Below are 19,541 nucleotides of genomic sequence, written 5' to 3' on the forward strand. Positions count from 1 at the left end.
CAACCAACTCTGCAATCCATCTTAAGATTTCCACTGATGTGAGCAGTTACAAGTTGTACAGTCCTGTAGACTCTTTTTCATCTTCATCATCAAGCACATATTTGACATGAACACTGCTACAGTTCAGACTATATTCGGACTTTGCTAATTGGCCATCAAATAACAGTTTCACAACAAATGATCAGTGTAAATCATCTTGTTGGACTAAATATGAGAAATAAACTGAATTTTATTGAGCAAATTCATATTTTAAGGAAAAGGAGTTAATACTGAAGCCTAATGATGCTCTGTAGTTGTGGGTATGAGACTACTTTCTAGCCCTTGTAGAGTAAAGGACAAATATTTGTCTACGCAGGTGTGTGTGGACGGGGGATAGTCAAATGTACATCACGTGGATGTTAGTGGATGAGACAGTATGACACTGACCTAGAGGAAATATCAACTAGTAATTTTCAAATCACCAATCACCAGTCTGTGATTCGCCTCCTTACCAGCCCCACTATGAGGAGGAAGTGGCGTCCCTGTGGCTGGCTGTAGCCCGGCGTGCTGCTGCTGCTGCCTCCATTAGCCCTCTGCTGGGGGAACACCTCCCTCCAGATGACCAGCTGACCCACACGCTGCTCCGACGCCAGCGGCAGCAGGCAGTAGTGCTGGCAGTACAGACACACATCCAGCAGGTCCTCCTTCGGCAGATGGTTGGCAATCAGGTAGGACTGAGTGGGGAGAAGGCGGATTAATAAATGGAATAAATACTTGGATCTTTAAAGAACAGTCTAGCGCTCACTGTCGTCCTTCTAACTTTTCCTCTTGGTTAATATTTTATCCAAGTAATCAGGTTGATGATTTGTCAGTGAGCCACAAAACAACCTCATCCTGTTATCTCGTGTGAAAGGTTATCTTGTGTATACAGTCGCTGCTATCTGGACTTTTAGTTGTTGACATTCAAGGATAGCCGTCTAGACAGCAGGGAAGATATAACATGATAAGGCTGCCGGCACTGAAGCATGTGTGTTTGTTTTGAATACGACACCTACCTTGTAGAACAAACAGGAGCCAAGAATTACATAGAGGCGGCGCAGGCCAAAAAAGTCCTCGGACTGGAAAAAACAAAAAAGAAGAAGACAAATAAGGAAACACAAGAAAGATGCAGCGAGCAGATAGTAGCACCAGATGAGGGTACTGCTGCTGTTTAAGGCCTGACCAGAGAAAAAAAAAACATATCAAGCCCTCTGTGTGCAATAAAAAATATACAACATCCCTGCTCCTGCTCCATTGATGGTGACATCTTTTCTATTTAAAAGAAAAAAACTGTGAGTCTGAGGAGTGCAACAATAAATCAGTGGAGCTTTTTTATAAAGCTATGCATAATGATAATTTCAAAACTCAAAGGGTAAGGACATCTAGGTCACGTCACCTCTTCCAGCATCAATAATCTATCTGAAATCAGTTAACGCTGCACGTATAAATGACAAACCAGATCCCATTAGCTGCTCATTAAAAATACACGCAGTGCACACACACATGGACATGAACACGCCTCTAAAAATAGGCTGACCTTCTCCTCTTCCTCGATAAAGACACAAGACAGATGGTATCTCAGCTAACATGTATATGAGCTCCTCTGAGGAGCGGCATGACAAGAGACATTAATGTGACTCCTAATCCCGCTTAAATATCACTTCTTTGTAACTCATCATAAAAACATGGCGACAATAAGACGGAGCTGAAGTCAAAGAGCAGTAAAAAGACCCGGAGCACAAATTAGAAGGCCCTTATGGCTGCAGAATAGCAAGGATGAAGTTGTAAAGCCCATTGTTTTGTTTGTTTTTGATAGAAAACCAAATCTCTCACCATTTCTCCAAAATCAGAGGACTCGAAATCAGAAAGAACAGTATCGACCTCCATCTGTGAAAACGAAAAACAAATAACACTGACGTTACCATAAGTTTAATGTTAATGCACTTTGTCCTGAACTGTAACGCTCCTCGATCCATCACCATCAGCAAGATCATTAAAATTGAATCTAAATGCAACCCAGCGGGCGTGTGGGTGTCACACTGTCATTTCTAACAAACACAAGAGGGCACCACAGCTGCACTAATGCCAAGTTGGGCTGTAGCTGTATCTGTACAAACACACCTTGATTTCTGGAGGCAGTGTGAGCCATCGAACCGCCGGCAGCCCATCAAGGAAAAGGGTCCCTGAGACGTCGGGTGGGGGAGCCGAGGAGCCTTCTCTCAGACGTGACGGCTGGATGAGCTGCTGGAAGAACAGGCAGAAGAAATGGTCCAACCTGGGAGTGTGGTCCACCTTACAGAACGCACTGGGGAGGACAATGAAGCTGCCAGATCAGTGTCACAGAGTGGTAACGGACGGAACGACTGAATAATGATGACAAATGAGGCTAAGAAAACGAGACAATGATGACTTTGTGCGACAACAGCTGCGAATCACGTTTTGCTTCAGCTAGAAAACACATTAAGGTGATTTCAGGATATTTTCCGTTATACATTAAAAAAAAAAAACAGCAACCAGAAAACGGAAGTTTCAACCAGCTCTCTCAGCACGAACTCAGGAAAGCTAAGACTGACCAACCTGTCTAAGGAGCCGTACATCACTTTTAGTGTCCGCACTACGTCTGCCACCACCGTCTGCAGATACAGCAGAGGAACCCTGGAGGGAAACGGAAAAAGTCAAATAGAGACCTGGATAAACTTCAGCTTAAGTAAATCTACTGCTTATCACATGTTTGGACTAACAGGAGACACAAGGAAAAACACATGTTAAGCTAGTGCTTTTTCTATTTTTGGGTGTTTTTCTAGAATTAATCCATAATTTCTCAGTATAAAATGAGATTTCTCAACCGACACAATGATTAATTGAGCTGACCTTGTTGCTAAAAATGAAAAGGTGGCTAAGATGACTCATTTCAAGAACCGTTTTACAGCCACGTGCTTCTTAAAGAGGTATTCATCTTGCCAACACAGGACAAAGAAAAGCACATGTTCAAGTTAAAATAGAGGAAAACGGACGGTCCTTTTGAATTGTTTTTACAGATCGCGCTCTTAAATCTTTCGTCTACTCCAAAAATAATTCATTTCTACAGCACAGGTCACGCTCGGAGAATTTATTACCACACCAGAGTCAGTGCCCTGATATTTAAAAATGATATCCAGAAAATGTGCTGTCAGATTTTTACACCTGCCATATGGAATCAACTCTGCGTGTTGGGTGTGTGTTTCTATTTGATCTCTTGATCTCTGAAATGTGCTGGAACAATCTCACAGTATAATAGTCTGTGTGTGTGTGTTCAGTGCTGCCTTCCTCCACCTCTCAGCAGGAAGGCCAATGACCAACAGGTTGTTGCTCTCCTTCCAGTAGCCAACATGTACCAGATGTTTCCCGAGGAGGAGAGACGAACTGAAGGAGAGAAGGGAAGAAGATATGGGAGATGGGGAAATTAGTTCATAAACGCAAAGTCAAAGGACAAATTGAACATAAAAACAGAAGCGTGGAGTTAATGTGAATAAAAACTTAACTGTCAGATCCTTAACATCCATATAAAGCTACAAAATGCCCAAATCTTGCTTCAAGATCTCAAAAGATTCAACAGTAAACAGGCAGGAAGGAGAGTATTTGAAGGAGCTACAACAAAAACTGGTTTCATCGTCACCATCACATGTATTTTGATACCTTATATTTTTATAAAGCGCCATTGTAAAGAGAAAATGTGTTGCATGATTTTTTGTGTGCAACATTTGAGTCTTTTAAGAGGATGCTTTTTTTTTCAAAGGCAGAACAACAGTGGATGAGAAACCAGTTTAAAACAGAAAAAGAGAAAACTGGACTAAATATACATGCATCGTCCTCATTAAGCAGCTAGCACTATGTCTGGCAAGTTTAAGAGGTTTCAAGGAAATGTATTCTTAAATTTAAAAAATACAAGCAGTAGGAGCATCACTGCTACACACTATAAAGTCTGTTACAGTCATTCAGCTGCAGCACAGTTACACTATTAAAAGCAGACAGTTGTTGGAATTCATTAAATGCATATTTTAGAATAAAATAATTTTCACAGAAACCCGAACAAAGTGCTAAAAGAACTGGTGACAACATTCACAAACATTTTGATATTTGTTGAAATGTTTTTTTTCTCTTTAATTTAAGCAAAAATGTGTTGGTTAGAGCAGTGGTTCTCAAACTAGGGGTCGGGACCCCCATGGGGGTCCCAAGATAATTACAGGGGGTTGCCAGATCATTGTAAAAAAATTAAAAATGATAAAGCCCACATTTATCAAATAAATCTGTATTAGGGCTGTCAAAATTTAAAGTATATACTTCTTCCCACTCTTTTCTTGAACTTGTTAATATTTTGATTTGATTATGCAATGTTATTATTCTTTTTTGCTCTTTTTAAAATTATTTGCTTTTGTTTGTATATATATTTTTTCCCTTTCATTTGTTCGAAATAAATCCAATTAATTAATTCATTCAAAAGAAAATTAATGTGTTAATATAAAAAGATTAATCAGTGGAATTAACACATCAATTCTTAAAGCATTAGTGCACGAACAACAAAGTTATTACTCATGATTGGGGGGTCACAAACACAAACGTATGTTATCTTGGGGGTCGTGGCTCAAAACGTTTGAGAACTGCTGGGCTAGAGCTGGTTAAATATCAACACTGTATTCCAGCTTCTCCTGCACATCAGTGATCAAAAATGTGATTTGAACGGTTTTATTATCACTTTTTCCGTGCGGTTTTCCTACCTGATGATCTGCCCCCCGGTCACATTCTCCAGCATGTCACACAGAGTGAGGAAGATCCCCCTCACTCCTTTCAGCTGGCTGGATGCTTCAGACACTGGATACTGGTACAAGATTTCCTCCTGCAGACAAACACACATAAACACAGCGTGTCATGGAAATTACATACGCAGCACGGAGCAGAATCTCTGGTTAGCATATCAACGGAAAAACGGCGCGAAAAAAAATGTGAAATATGTTTTCTTGGATGCTACACTTACCAAAATTTATGAATCCTCTAAATCATGGACAGAAAAAAATGAAGGAATAGATGGTTTTTCAGCAATGCTAGCTTGGTTTGTGTTTTGCTGTCCGACCCTTTACTTTGGAACTTTCGGTCACTTTAAAGATAAAACCAAAATATTTTTAATATTTGACTTTGCAGTGGTAGGAAAAGCAGATTCAGGAAAGCCAGGAATTCAACTAAGGGTCAGAGAAACCGTCATCTGTGCAGGGAAATGGCTGCTCACACTTCATTTTCAGCTACTTTCACCAAATTTGATCATAATTACGTTGGTGCTTAAACCCTGATGCAGCACAAGCTCTTGTTTCTGCAGCTGGAAAGTCTACTGGACTTGAAAAAAAATTAAAAAGACAGCACAAACTAAAAAAGCAGAAAAGAAAGTGCTCGGGGCAGCTCCAGTGTATTGTTTGTGATATTAGTATTCCTCCCTGCATGCTGGTAAACTTTGAAGGATCGAGAGCGTATTAGAGGCGAGCCACTCAGAGGATCAGAGGACGGAGTGGTGGGTGAGGGGATAAAAACAGTGAATGAACGGCCCCTTATAGCCCTGGCAACCAGAACAAAGACACAAACAACTGCCTATGGAAGAAATTCACCTTGGGGCCAAATCCAAGTCTGCTTAAGTGTGTGAGTGCTGCAGAAGAACAAGCAACACAGTACGACACTTCACTTGAGCTACATCTTGTCAGGCTAAAAAAAAACGAAAGAGAGGCTCACATCACCGAATCATCACACAGCTAAAACTCAAAAATACCACCGCTGAACCTCTCCAATTTCTGCTACCCTGCAATCAAAGGACTAAAAAATCAAAGTCAGAGTTTAGCGGGTTCTTGCACAGCACTGTCATTTAGAAAATCAACCGCTGGCTGATGTGGCTGCAGACAACCCATACTCTCTATCTCCAGCGCTGCTTCGGTCAAGATAAAAAAAGAAAAAAAAAAGAAGTCTGGCTTGCAGATACACAAAAAGGAACTGCAGAACAGTGAGGTGCAACCATAGAGAAAACCTGCCAAGAGTCGTCCACAGGGAAAATGGGATTACAGCGTAGGAGGTGTCGGTCAGCAGAGAAGTGTAGTTTTGCTTTTTCGCAGCAAGTAGAGACTTAAAGGGATTAACGCTCCACTACAAGTGAAATACAGCACTGCCCTGCACATGAATCTAATTAATACAGGAAATATGGTGTTTGGTTGAGCAGTGGAATCGCTCACTGCTGCTACACTTCAGTCAGAACGATGTGTGTGAGATCACCCCAGACAGAATAAAGCTCCCAGCGTTAAAATGATGGACCGTTTATTGACAGGGGCTGCGCTCAGAGCAGAGCACCTCGGCTTCTCTCCTTTCTCTCCCCTGTCTTTTCTGTTCTTTCGCGAGCAGCAGCCGCAGGCGTTGGAGGCCGTCCAGAGCAGTAGTATTCTGCAGCGTCTGACTCACATCAGAGAAATTCACAGAAAGATTCCACTGCGAGACCTGGGATTTCCGACACAACCACGGTCATTTTTAACACTCAGCTATTAGGATGCACTTTGTAAGAATGCAGATAATGAAATCAGCCTGCTCAGTGTTTAAATAGACTTTTATAGGGGCTGCACGGAGTCATGGGCGCCTTTGACCACGACATCATGATCAGATTTCCTCCCAGACTGAGTTACTTTCCAAAGGGATGGAAAAACATGTGGTCATCCAGGGTTTGGATATCAACTACAGCCTTTCTGTCACTTTTATTTACATGGAATTTAGCAGGATTATATAATTTTTGTTTGTCTGCTGACACCACCCACTGCTCACAGAGGGTGGCTTTCTCTTTTCATTTCTCTGTACTCTACGTTGGTCTTTAATAAGAGGCCGTTTCCACCGGAGAACCTCCAGGAACCTTTTTAGAAACTCAAAAACTTGCGTTTCCACTGGAAGATCCAGAATCTAAATGTAGTTCTTTGGCCATGGTTCCTGCCCTTCAAGACATCCCTGCGTTTAGTGACAGTACTTTTCCATGGCCGGGGACCAATTGTGTTGGAGTTTGTAGAAATGAATGTCGCTGACTGGTCAAATACCCCTGCTTTTTTTTTTTTTCACGGCGCACACTGTCTTCTCCAGACAGAGTTCAGGATGTGTGATGAGAGGAGTCACATGATTGAAACTTACAGTGATATATATAGAAATACACATTCAATTAAAGCTCAAAGCTGTAAGCTGCAAAAAACAAAAGCTCTCTGATGGTGTTACACATAGTTTATGGTTCTCCATCCATCACACTGGAAATCTTTTAGTTCATGTGACAGTCTCTGGACTTGGCTCCTGGAATCTTTGTTGAAAAGGGGTACGATGATGTTGGAATCAAGGTTTAGACTTTATTCTTTTTCTAGGGCTATGGTTTTGGGACCAATTGGTTGATTGATGCTCTTATTCTAATTGGCTGGAAAATTGCTGGTATTACTTTCATAATGAGAAAAGCGGTCCATCAATAGCACTCAAGGATTAGACCATCACTGTTGGTCTCCAGGGCATTTTGAAAGCCCCCTTGCAATTTCACAACTTTGATCTTTCCCAACCTAATGGAGACTGCTAGGTCTAACCGATTTAACATTTACACAACCTTCACTGAACATTTACTGACTCCAAACCAACTGAGACAGTGTCAAAGAAATCACTGGTGTGGCTGTATTTTGTGAAAACAAATGATTGAAATAAAGAAAGCTGAATGTAAACTGCAGCAGGGATCATAAGTTGGTGTTGGTATTTCAGAAATCATGTGGGTCTGCTTTGAGTCTTTCTGCAAACTGACCTCCTCCTGTGGTGATGCTGAGTCCAGTTTAAGTGACAGGTACATGACAATATGCGGGATGTGTCCTATGGACATCTGGAGCTCGGCTGTGTCCTCCCCCCACAGCAGACGCACCAGCTGGCTGACCGGCGGAGACGCCTTCGTCCTACGGAGTGGTGAGGTGTCGCCTGCACTGCCTCTGTCCACCGGAGCCACCGTCTCCAGGGTCAGCCTCACCTGGAGGAGGCCGGAGACACAGAAAGTAAGACAGGAAACTGTGGAGAGATGGTGGTAAAAACCAAGGAGCAAAGGACTGAGAGAAATGAAGAAAGGGATCAGTTGTGTGGAGAAAACAATACAAAGGAAAATGGAGCAAGAAAAAGAATTTGGGAAAAAAAAAAAAAAAGCGCAGCCACTTTGTTACAATATTGTTGCATCAGCCTGCCGACCAGTCCCTCTCAGACTTTCATTCATTTTCTAAAAATTCTGCAAGTCACTGTGTCTCCACATGATTATACTTGGCAACAGATTTCAGCAGCGCTCATGTGTCTGTTTCATAAAAATAGAGGTGTGCATGTGCGCCGTGTTGCCAAAATTTCAATCATTGCACGTTCGCTGAGGAGAAAAGCGAACAGCCGGATGGCGACTGTCAGAGAGAAAGTGACACTGACATCTCGAGCAAACCGCAGCATAACAAATAGCAGAGCTCTTTGTGTGTGTTTTGGTGTGTGCGTTTCTGAGTGACTAAATCAAAACCAGACCGCTGCAAAAGCCCCAGAAACAGCGTCAAGGCAACAGACAGCGTATCTTCTCCCATTCATGCAGCAGTTGTACTTTCCGTCCACAGCACCCCATTTTACACTGTCATTCACGGAAAGTGGCAGTGGAAACAGACACAGAGCTGCATGGAAATCCAGCCATCACACGCGTGGAAACACATGTGTTCAAGATGCACGGACGGATGAGACGCTGCGACTCTGTAGTGTCTCTGTTTTAACAATTTGTCAGATTTAAGTCTTGCAGAGCCAGCAGAGGAAGAGGCTGCGCGCTGACCTCACAGATTAAGATATTATGCATCAATCTGGGGACAGTTAAATGAGAATCATAGCAATCAAGTTTGGAAAAAAGAAGATTTTGTTGGATTATGCAAGAACTCCAGCTCAGTGAATTTTGCTGTCTTCAAACTTTCTGGATGAGTGAGTTGAGCTTTCACGCACATATACAATAAAAACAAGCATGAAATTATATTTATATACACCTACACAAACAACACACAATGAAACGCTGTGCACTGCCCGAAGCTGCAGATTTTACCGGCATACCTGTTCACACAATGTGCTGACTCTGGGCTGAAGCCTGTCAGCGCTAGAGAGGCCGTCTACTGAGCTAAGATGATGCTAATTCAAGAAAATCCGAACCAGAGTCCAGATGGGCGAAGGAGAAGCTGGTTAGGATAGTATGTTTAAGATCTGGTCAGGGAAAAACGGGTTTTGAGTCCTGAGTAAATAAGGCTCTCCCTTCTTTTAGTAAGTGACCTTCAGCTACTCTATTTGTACAAGCAAATATTTGGTTCCCCTGGAAACAGTGCCTACTAGAAAAGGGGATACTTAAATAAATGACACAGTGATGTAACTGACATTTCATAGTAATTTTTTACATTTTAACAGATAAACAAATCAGCTAAGTGGAAAAACAAAAATCCCCCACATTTGTCAGTTTCAAATCCAGAAAACTCTAATCAGGGGTTCCAGATCAGGTGCCAGTGATTCTGTCTTATTTTAAACCTCTGACATTCAGGGTCTGGCTTTCTCTTTGTTATTGAAATGTGCAGTGTCATCATGCCAAGATCTAAAGAGCTCTCTAAGGCCTTAAAAAAAAAAAAAAACGGTTGTGGATGGATGCCTATGAGTCTGGCAAGGGATTTAAAAAGATCTCCAAATTACCTGATATAAATCATTCCACTGTAAGGAAAATCATCCACAAGTGGTGTCGATGTCAAACGACTGTGAATTAGTGCAGGACTGACCGACCCAGCGAATTCAGCAGGAAAGCAGACTGTTGGAGGCAAAAAAAGAAGTCTCAAAGAACCCCAAAATGTCAGCAATTTTGCCACCGTTGGTGTCAGAGAGCTGCGTCTACAATCAGTAAGAGATTGCACAAATTTGACCTGCATGGGAGGCGTGCCAGGAAAAAGTCCTGGCTGTCCAACAAGAACATTAGAGCTAAATTACAGTTTGCCAGTGTAGGCAAAGAGCAGGCCCTTTGGAATAATGAGGTCTGGACAGACGAGTCACAGATTGAGTTGTTTGGCCCCAGTAACAGACCAAAGACAACTTTTTGGGAGAAAAAACCCGTAACTACTGTGAAGCACGGTTGTGGAAATGTTACGGTTTGGGGTTGCTTCGATGCCTCGGGGACCGGGCAGCTTGCAGTCAGTGATTCAGCTATCAATCTGCATCATATTAAAGAGTGTTTGAAGATAGTGTGGTGCCATCTGTGTAAAAGCTGCAGCTGCATTAGAAGTGAACCTTTCAGCAGGATAATGACCCAAAGCAAACCAGCAAATCTAACAAGTAATGGTTCGAAAGGGAAATATGGAGGGTTACAGAATGGCCTTGTCAAAGCCCAGAATTGAATTTGATTGAAATTGGATTTGAAACAGGCACTACAGCTAGGAAAACCCTCAAACATCTTCCAACCTAAGGGGTTTTGCATGAAAGCGTGGTTACAAATGTTACAATACCAATATGTAAGATGGATTTCTCCCACAGGGGTAATGTTAGCCTCTGATGCCAGGGTGGTACGGACTTTTTCCTCAGAAGAATATTACACGTCACACATTATATATTCAAGGACTCTGAAAAAGTTCAAGATCTGACAACCCTTTTGTTTTTTTAATTGTTTTTTTTATTGTCTGAAATCAAATCAAACCAGGTTTATCGTCATTGTGCTGTACATACACAGTAGTACAGGCAAGATGAGAGAGCGTTTCTTCAGGATCCAATAACTGATAAATAAATAAATAAATATACAATATAATAAATAAATTGATAAATGGTATGATTTTGGTGATTATTTTAAAGACAGTTGGGCTGCAAGGTGGCTCGGTGGTTAGCACCGTTGCCTCACAGCAAGAAGCTCGCCAGTTCGTGTCCCATTAAGGACACCCGGGATCTTTCTGCGTGGAGTCTCCATGTTCTCCCCGTGCAGTGTGGGTTCTCTCCAGGTTCTCCAGCTTCCTCCCACAAAGTCCAAAAACACGTTGAGGTGAATTGGAGATTCTAAATTGTCCGTAGGTGTGAATGTGAGTGTTCTTGGTTGTCTGTCTCTAAGTGTAGACCTGTGATAGACTGGTGACCTGTCCAGGTGAACCTGCCTTCACCCTGAGTCAGCTGGGATAGACTCCAGCCCCCCACGACCCTAGTGAGGATTAAGCGGTGTATAGATGATGGATGGATGGTTTTTAAAAACAGCTGAAACTTACTGAAGCCCAAGTTGCCCCTGATGGCAGACCAGCACCTTGTTTGGCAGCTCTGCCGCCAAACGCATGTAAATTTTTATTGTAATCCACTTTGTAGAATGTAACTAAGGTTAAAAAGCACAATGTAAGTGCAGACAATTTATCATTTATTAGCCCAAATATATCAAATAATCCAGTAGTTTGCATGGGATGCACCCAGATAAGTAACAGTTTAAATTTTGTGTTTGTACTACAGTACAAACAGTTTTTTCTGAACTAGGAATACAGCACGACATGACAACTTTTTCCAACTCATAACTTTTGCATACTCTGAAGCAGCTGTTGTTGGAACACTGAAAAAATCTCACCTGACACTGTCCAAACAAAAACACCCACTTAAATACTATGTGGCAAGACACACACACACACACACACACACAAAAGTTTAATGTAGCAATTTTAGTGCAGGCTACTGCATTTTGATTTTACTTCAATACTGTGCAGCTCTCGTGCAAGGTGAGCATCCTATTAAGAGAACATTGGAGCTTCTGCTAAGATTTAACCTCAAACCACCAGAGAGCTTGCAGATCCAGTTATACGTTTTCACCACTACATCCCCGCTGCTGCTGGTCACACCCCGGCTACGATTTGGACCACAACACAGAATGCAAAAATATGGCATTCATTGAACACAAAAAAAGCTGCTTACATTGTATTACACACGCAGCTTTTCAGAACAGATGAGCCAAACAGGAGTCGAGGTTCCAGTGCCGGGATTGTTTCTAGTCTGCAAATATGCTCAAAGAAGTAAATAAGGTGTTGTGGTCAAAACTTCCAAAAGAATAGGGTCTGTATTTTGTCCAACGCGAGACCATATGGAGCCTCCCAAATATGAGTAAAGCTCATATTACCTGGTCAAAAATGTTGAAACTGTATTTTTCTAATCCAACGATCACTCCCAGAACTCTCCAAGGCCTGTCAGCGCTAACCGCAGGCCACCCGCCTCTCCAGCAGGCGCCTCCATCTGGGCTCGCAGCCATTTTAGCCAATTTTAAGGGTATTATTAAAGAAGAACCGGCCTTTGGCGAAACACCACGTGGTGTACCTTTCAACTGGCGATTCTGACTGAATAACTCAGTCCTGGAGAAATGGTGAAATGGGTTTCATGTCATCATATCTTCAATCATTCAGGATTCACAAACCATGTAAGAAATAACTCTGACTAGACTGAGCTGAGGGCATCAAATTGAAAAAAAAAAAAAAGTAGAAAACTTTCAAAACAGCAGAGCTTAAATTGTGGAAATCGCTGGGTAAAGAGGCTGAATGGGCTAACTGCAGCACTTTCTCTCATCATAAATAATAAGGATGTGGTTAGACTGGAGTGTGCTCTCAGTGGAATTCCAGTCTGTTGATGTCAGTCATTTACCACTCGTCCACGGGTGGACACACACACGCACTCAAACACACACAAAGGAGAAAGTGTAGTGCAGCTAGGGTTAGTGAAGGGCACGCTGGGCTGACTTTAATACTAATATTTGTCCCTCCAAACGTAATAAGTACTGTCTCCGTTCCATGTGGGAGGGCAGGCACACAGAAAAACCACCTCTAACGCATACATACATACATACATACATACAGTAAGCACACATTCACTCACACAAAACAATCATTCTGTCAGCAACAGAACTCTATTTCAAGTTTTTGAGAGTCATCGTGGTGCCTGAGGAACCTTGTATTTTTCCAAAAAATCTCCCCCCACTGTTTTCCTACAATGTAATTTAGTTTCCGACGACATCTTCTAATCAGCTGAGCTTTTCAATCCCACAACAGCTTCCTGTGGCGCAGAACGAGTCCCATCGCCGTCCTGTTTATCCGCCATCAACCCTGTACACACTCTGTCATTTGCAAATTCCTACTTTTTGATGGTCTGCTTTTTTGGTGAAAAACGCACGGCTGAGGCCCAGACTATGGATTTTTTCTTTTTTTTTTCCGCCTCCGATCAAAAGGATCATTTCTCAGTAATTGAGGGTTTTCTAATGTTAAACAGCTCTGGCTTCTGCTTTCTGTACACATTTTAGCAGCTTAGGAGAACCAATGCATTTCCAAGTAATTTAATGTCTATATTTACTGTCCGTGTCTGCTGTTCATGACAAGCCAGGATCCTGAGGGCATAAATGCTGCCTTACAAATTTAGAAAAGCTAATTCAATCTGAAAAAGTGTTGCACAAAACACTCACAGTGTGGCCATGAAATAAAAAAAGGGCTCCCAATAATGGCAGAGATATGGGGTTCTAAGAAAAACAACTTCACACACGCTGACCTGTGTTGGTCCTGGGATGCAGGACAGAACCCTCTCTATGTTCTCCGAGGTCACATCGACATCGTCCACCGCTACAAGCACATCGCCTGCAAAAAATAGACATTTATCAAGCAAACCTGAATCAAACAGTAAATACAGATGGATGCTTATTGCACCACAGAGAGGTAAAGTTACCATATATATAGTGAAATTAGATATGAGAGATGATGTGCTACAGGATCCAACAAGAATGCAACACAAAGCAAACCTCCATGATGCAAAGATCCACAAGAAAGCCCTTCAAACGTTGCCTGAAAGATAACATGCCGGACCCCGGTTGCTCCACGATCAAACAGTATTAACTGTAAATATCTGACTCATGTTTTGTCTGTTATGAGATAAGCTATATGTGATCAGAAACACTAACTGACATAATTTGACTGGTTATATGAGCTGTAATGTGCTTTTGACCTACCGAAGCTTCACCTGCTCATGTGCAGGGAGGCACACAACCACGGCAGTAACGGAGCTATTTCAGGTATTCACCGCTCTAATTGTTTAAGCATGTAGCTACCCAGCATAAAAGCTTCTCTAAACAGTAACTGATGTGGGTAGTAATTTGTGGTGAAGCACAATTGGCATTCCTCTGTTTGCTTGCGAAAACTGCCCGATGATTAGCCCAGAGGAAAATCACTTGAGAGATGCTTGGCTTTTAAACACACATATTATCATTTGTACGGGACCAAAAGTTTATTCGCTCTACAAACCCGCGCCTTAAGCTTCACCTGGATCAGATAAAGCAGCAGCTGAAAAGTTGGCCGCGAGAAGATGCTACTAAACATCCTACACATTTGTCCAACAGGGATTTTGGTTTAACAACATAAATAATTTGTATTAACGTGTTTTCTGTACATCTTCCAGCACTGTGAAGGTGAATTTAGTGTTTCTGAAATCCGGGGCCACTAATGTCAGACAGAAAACTGAAGCACACAGGTTGATTTGCAGCATTTAAAAAGGAAATTATACAAATATTTCAACAATACCGTCTTCATCAGTCTTTTTTTTTGCCTTGCACCATTAAAAGGCTGCGATTCCGGCACTGTGCCACAGGGTTTTCTCTCAAAAGACAGATTTGTATTACTTAATATTTGTTACTATGGCTTCAGCACACTTGGCCATATCTACTCAACAGGATGCAGAATACAAAAATGAACCTCCTCACTCTCGAAACTAGGTCTTTCAGTGCGTTTCTTCATCTAATTATCCAAACAAATCATAGCCCGTCTACTTTATTTACCACTCTGGATTTCATTGTGTTGGATGTTAGACTCATTACTTAGGATTTGGCATCTTTTTTCTTGAGAAACCTTCGCGTGTGTGTGTTTGACTGTGGCGATGTCGTAATAATTGCAGCCTGTGCTTTGGCAGTGCATTAGTGTGGTGTGGAAATTAATGAGGCAGTGCTTATGAATGACTCCACGGAAGACTGTTGTTGAAATTATAATTGCCGTATAGCTACGTTTTCTCTGTTGTACGGGAAATGGGTTTCTTCAGAGGATGGAGAGTGTGCCTTCAGCAAAAACTCAGTCACAAAACGTTGCGTATTTTTATGCAGTTAATTTTTCCTCTGAAGCTCAAGCTTCCAAGTAGCAAATACATCCCTCGTCTTCTAGATACCAGAAGCTTTCTAACAGGTTAGGGCTGCTCTTAACCTCACTCGAGTGGATAGATCCAAAAGAAGGCTGTAAGTCTGCTCTTGTCTCTAAATGAGGACTGAAAATAGAAACTCTAAGATGATGAATTCCCAAATGTGTCTATTCCACAGTGCATGGCCTCATTAGGAATAAACATTGTCTTTGTATTGCCTTCATGTGCCTTTTTAAACATGTGCAGAAAACACTGCAAAGGTATTTACAATGACCAATGACAAAAATGTTGGACGACGGTCTTACCGATTAGAATCTGCCCACATTTGATGGCTGGACTGTTTGGTATTAATCCATGTACAGTCAGTCTCTCCTCCTGTCTGACTGTAGGTTCTCCGTGACCTCTGCTCCAAGCAGGGCGATGCACCACTCCCAGCAGTGCTTCCAGCAGGCCTCCGCTGTCACACAGAGGCGTTGACGAACCTGCTAATCGTTTAGGGTTGAGGTAGACGCACACCTCCTTCAGCTGCTGCTGCTGAACAGTCACACCCTGCCTTTGGCCGGGCTGGTTCTTCAGGATGGATGCAGGAGGGGATAAATTTGAGCTGTCTTTACCTCCATCCTTCCCTCCTCTGCGCTGAGAAGGCCGCCGTTTTCTCCTCAGGATCCTGGCTAATCTTTTAAGTGCCGGCTCGCCTTTCGAACGTGAGCCGCATCGCTGCTTCTTATTTTGCTCCGTGATGATCTCGGCCTCCTTTTCACTGAAGCGAACATGGTTAGTGGATACACCTTGATTAGCAGTGGCCTGGGCTAACGCAGCCTCCTCTTCACCCTCACTCAGCTCCAGGTAGAACAGCTCACCATTCTTCTGGATATCGTCCAGCCATTCGGGTTCCAAGTCACTGAGAGAGAACAACGAGATGATTAAAGGCAAAGCAGTACGAAACTAGGATGAGAGGGTACAGTAATAAAGACAGGAGATGTGCTGATTACAACCAATGGATCGATGATAGAGCTTACATGTAGACCTGGCCAATAAAACGACACTTTAACGTTGTCTTAAATGCAAACTGCTTGTATTAACTTGTATCAACAAGCCACAGCGTGCTCCTTAACTGGCTCAGAACCAGTCTATCATATCACGTGATAAAGGATCCTCTTTAGCCTCCGTCTCTCTTCCTGTGGCTTCCACACAGGTCTGCGGCCACCTTGGCCTCTCATCACCCCGTCTGTGCCCGCAGACCTCCCGTGGTTGACACTGCAGCTGGTGGGGACCAGTGGTTGCCCTTGAGAGACAGGCTTTGCGGTCTAAAAACACCCACGACTACCTCCACCGTCACACTCCCAGCACCCTGCCCAAGGACTGACAAGCTTAATGTCGATGTGCACGAGGAAGCAGGTGTGGAGTCTCCATCTAGTGATACCTGGTCCAGACTTGCCACTCAGAACATGAACCTCCCTGAGGCTGCTGAAGCTTCCTACTGGTCAACCCCTCTGTGTACCTCCTGGTTTTACTTGCTTTAAGCATTGAATCAAAGTGAGATCATTCCTTTATATTGTATATTGTTTCCTGAGGGAACTGCACAATAAATGCCTCTACATACGTGACATTACATCCACATTATCACATATTTCTGTCCTAAAGAGGAATGAAATATCATCCATGCCAACATTTTTCATGTACTGGTTAAAAATGACAGTTGTTTTGTTATTTTAGTCCTTGGTGATTTGAACACAGCATTTTAAATCCAAAAGAAAAGAAAAAAACCTACAACAGGCAGACAAACAAACAAAAACTGAACTACATGAGCGGGAACTATTTCTTCTTTTGGTCTCACTTCTTTTGATCCGCATTAAAGAACACATGGTGGACAACTGACCAAGCATCCATAAATTTACGGAGAAAGCATACAATTATTTATGAACCTCCCAAGTTGAAAACACAACCCGAAGCTATGAAAAGAACAAGGGAGGAGATGGGACCAGAGCCACACTCCCTCTTTGATAAACCAGTTGGTGTCTGGCATTTACTGGCGCTTGCAGTCACAAAACATCTATCTTTAGATTATATGTGTAAATAAATTATCTGGAGCAGCCACACACCGCAGCTGCAAGTGCAAAAGTCTCGGATTCAAGTTAGATTCTTACTCGGAGTAGTCGGAGCTGCTGAAACTCGATGCTGTGGATTCACTGTCACTGCCGTTGGCGTGCTCGATTCGTTCTTCGTCCGTCTGACGGTTAGAAACAATGTTCTCGGCACATTGGCGGACATTTGCGGAGGCCATGAGGTTATAAAACGTCTTATTTCCCACATAAACGCAAAAAAGCGGCGAGAAAAGCTAAACTTTTAGCTGCTAAAACGAGCAGCGATCCGCTCTCGCCATGTTGTGCAGAGTCACGTGATACTGGAGCGCGCAATCTGATTGGTGGACGGCGCGGTTGCTCCTGACAACGCAGAAGCTTTCAGAGCAGCGTTGTTTGCTAGCAAGTTTGTCGCCGTTAAAAATCCCGTTAAACGAGACTTCCTGTGATACTCTGCAGCGTGTTGGGGCGATAACTGATCTGGGGTTTGGTTAAGCATCTGAGGAGACAACTACCTAGTTTTGAGGATGATGTTTGGTTATTTCTTTTTCGTAAAATACACATCGACGCGGGCACATGTGGGGATACAACACCGATACGAGACTGTGTGCCAGTTTACTGGGCAGCATGGAGCTCTCAGCCCATTAAATAATGCAGTAACCATGAAGACAACACCGCAAACATCCTCGTATTAGAAACATTAATTTAACAGGAAATCATAAATAAATTTTACAAAATTATTATGCAGCAAAGTCAAACGTACATATTTTCTGGGTTTGCTGTGTTTTCAGTTTTACGCATGCACAGTCGCTCCGTATCTCCACCTCCCTGCACGAGGTTTTTAAATCCCCTCCGGCATTCAGTGAAGTTCTTGCTAAGAAAAAACAAAAACCCTGCAAGAACTGTATGGATACTCGTGCAATGCATCAACAATGATGAAGCTTCGACTGACCTGTAAAGCAGAACACTGCGAATAGAGTCAAAGTCCTCCAAGTTCTTAGAGAATGAAGCTCCATCTATAGAAATGTTAAACATCATTTGTGTTTCATGTTTCTCGCTGAGACGAGCTCCTCTGATCGATAACGCAGCGATGATAAATGAGGACACAAATTCAAAAACTCTTTAAAAAAAAGGTGAAAAATGAAACTTTCTTCCTCTGCGGATGAAGTGAGCCTGAGCTCCACCATGCAGCCTGATCTGCGTCTCCAGAAGGCTGCAGCGGATCCTCCCCCAGTTTCTCACGTCAATCACTGACACGGAGCAGCTAACACGACTCAAGGGGAGAAGAAAACCATTGTTGCTTCCCTTTTTTTCTTCTTCTTCTTTTTAGTTGTGAGTGTTTCTCCAGGCCAGCAGAGCGGAATTTGTCCCGGTCGTCTTCTTGGCAGGTGGCGCACAAACCCGCCTCCTCTGGACGCCCAAAAAAAAAAAAAAAGCTCCGCAGACCAGACAGAAAAGCAGCACAATTTTCAAGCCTGAATGGGGAAATAAGGTTACATCACTGCGCCTATTCTTGGCAATAATCCCTGCAGATTATCACACTGGTGATGGAAAAATTGCTTAAAGTATTTAGTACCTGCAGCACATTAAGGTGTTTTACATTCAATGATCTTCTTGCATCAGCCACATATTTTATTAAAAGTTTTACTTCTCTAGCAAGACATACTCAGAGCCTTTATTAAGTAAAAGCATTACTAGACTAAAAACTTCCCCAATCACAAATACAAGTAACTGATCTGTGTGATCAGTTTTGCATCAGCACAAAATAATACGCTTTAAATGCTTTGTTATTAACTTCATTATATTTTTAAATGATTGCTTTAATAACCAAATCCAATGTATGTTGCAGAGCTTTGCATTAGTGCTGAAGTTAGTGTATAAAATGTTCTGTCATTTAGAATCACATTGTACCTCATGTGGGTAAAATCATAAAGTAATTCAGTATTATGTGTCTGCAGGACAAAATGCTGTCATGACTGCATTTAGTACACCCAGATCCCACCCAAAAAGTACTCTATGCCCAGGTACTTGTGGTTTTAAATATAGTCCTTACTTTGCACAATCACGTACAATAATAATGGAGTCATAGGCTACGGCCTTCCTCCTCACACAACAACACATGCTTTCTTTGCCAAGCTGTCAATACTGTGGCACTCCCACTGAAGACATCAGAACTGTTTTTAATAATAACCAAATAAAATCTGACTCGCTTTCAGTATGATTGTTGTCCATGTTGGCCAGATA

At 42.4% G+C, this 19,541-nt stretch overlaps 1 protein-coding gene across 1 annotated transcript in view; it reads right to left on the reverse strand.

Annotated features, from left to right (window-relative positions):
* The window catches only part of intu (inturned planar cell polarity protein), a 23,865-nt gene extending 5,429 nt beyond the window's left edge, over window positions 1–18,436 (reverse strand). Inside the window, exons 1-11 of the mRNA XM_008286386.1 lie at window positions 18,250–18,436; window positions 15,522–16,117; window positions 13,591–13,676; window positions 7,832–8,047; window positions 4,773–4,891; window positions 3,331–3,420; window positions 2,596–2,673; window positions 2,140–2,323; window positions 1,852–1,905; window positions 1,035–1,097; window positions 492–713 (exon numbers count right to left, since the gene is read on the reverse strand). Of these exons, the coding sequence (XP_008284608.1) occupies window positions 492–713; window positions 1,035–1,097; window positions 1,852–1,905; window positions 2,140–2,323; window positions 2,596–2,673; window positions 3,331–3,420; window positions 4,773–4,891; window positions 7,832–8,047; window positions 13,591–13,676; window positions 15,522–16,117; window positions 18,250–18,335 (1,794 nt within the window). The 5' untranslated portion in view covers window positions 18,336–18,436. The remainder of the gene's footprint in view (window positions 1–491; window positions 714–1,034; window positions 1,098–1,851; window positions 1,906–2,139; window positions 2,324–2,595; window positions 2,674–3,330; window positions 3,421–4,772; window positions 4,892–7,831; window positions 8,048–13,590; window positions 13,677–15,521; window positions 16,118–18,249) is intronic.
* Between the last annotated feature and the right edge of the window lie 1,105 nt (window positions 18,437–19,541).

Source organism: Stegastes partitus, unplaced genomic scaffold, assembly GCF_000690725.1.
Source record: "Stegastes partitus isolate 25-593 unplaced genomic scaffold, Stegastes_partitus-1.0.2 Scaffold453, whole genome shotgun sequence".
Lineage (NCBI taxonomy): Eukaryota > Metazoa > Chordata > Actinopteri > Pomacentridae > Stegastes > Stegastes partitus.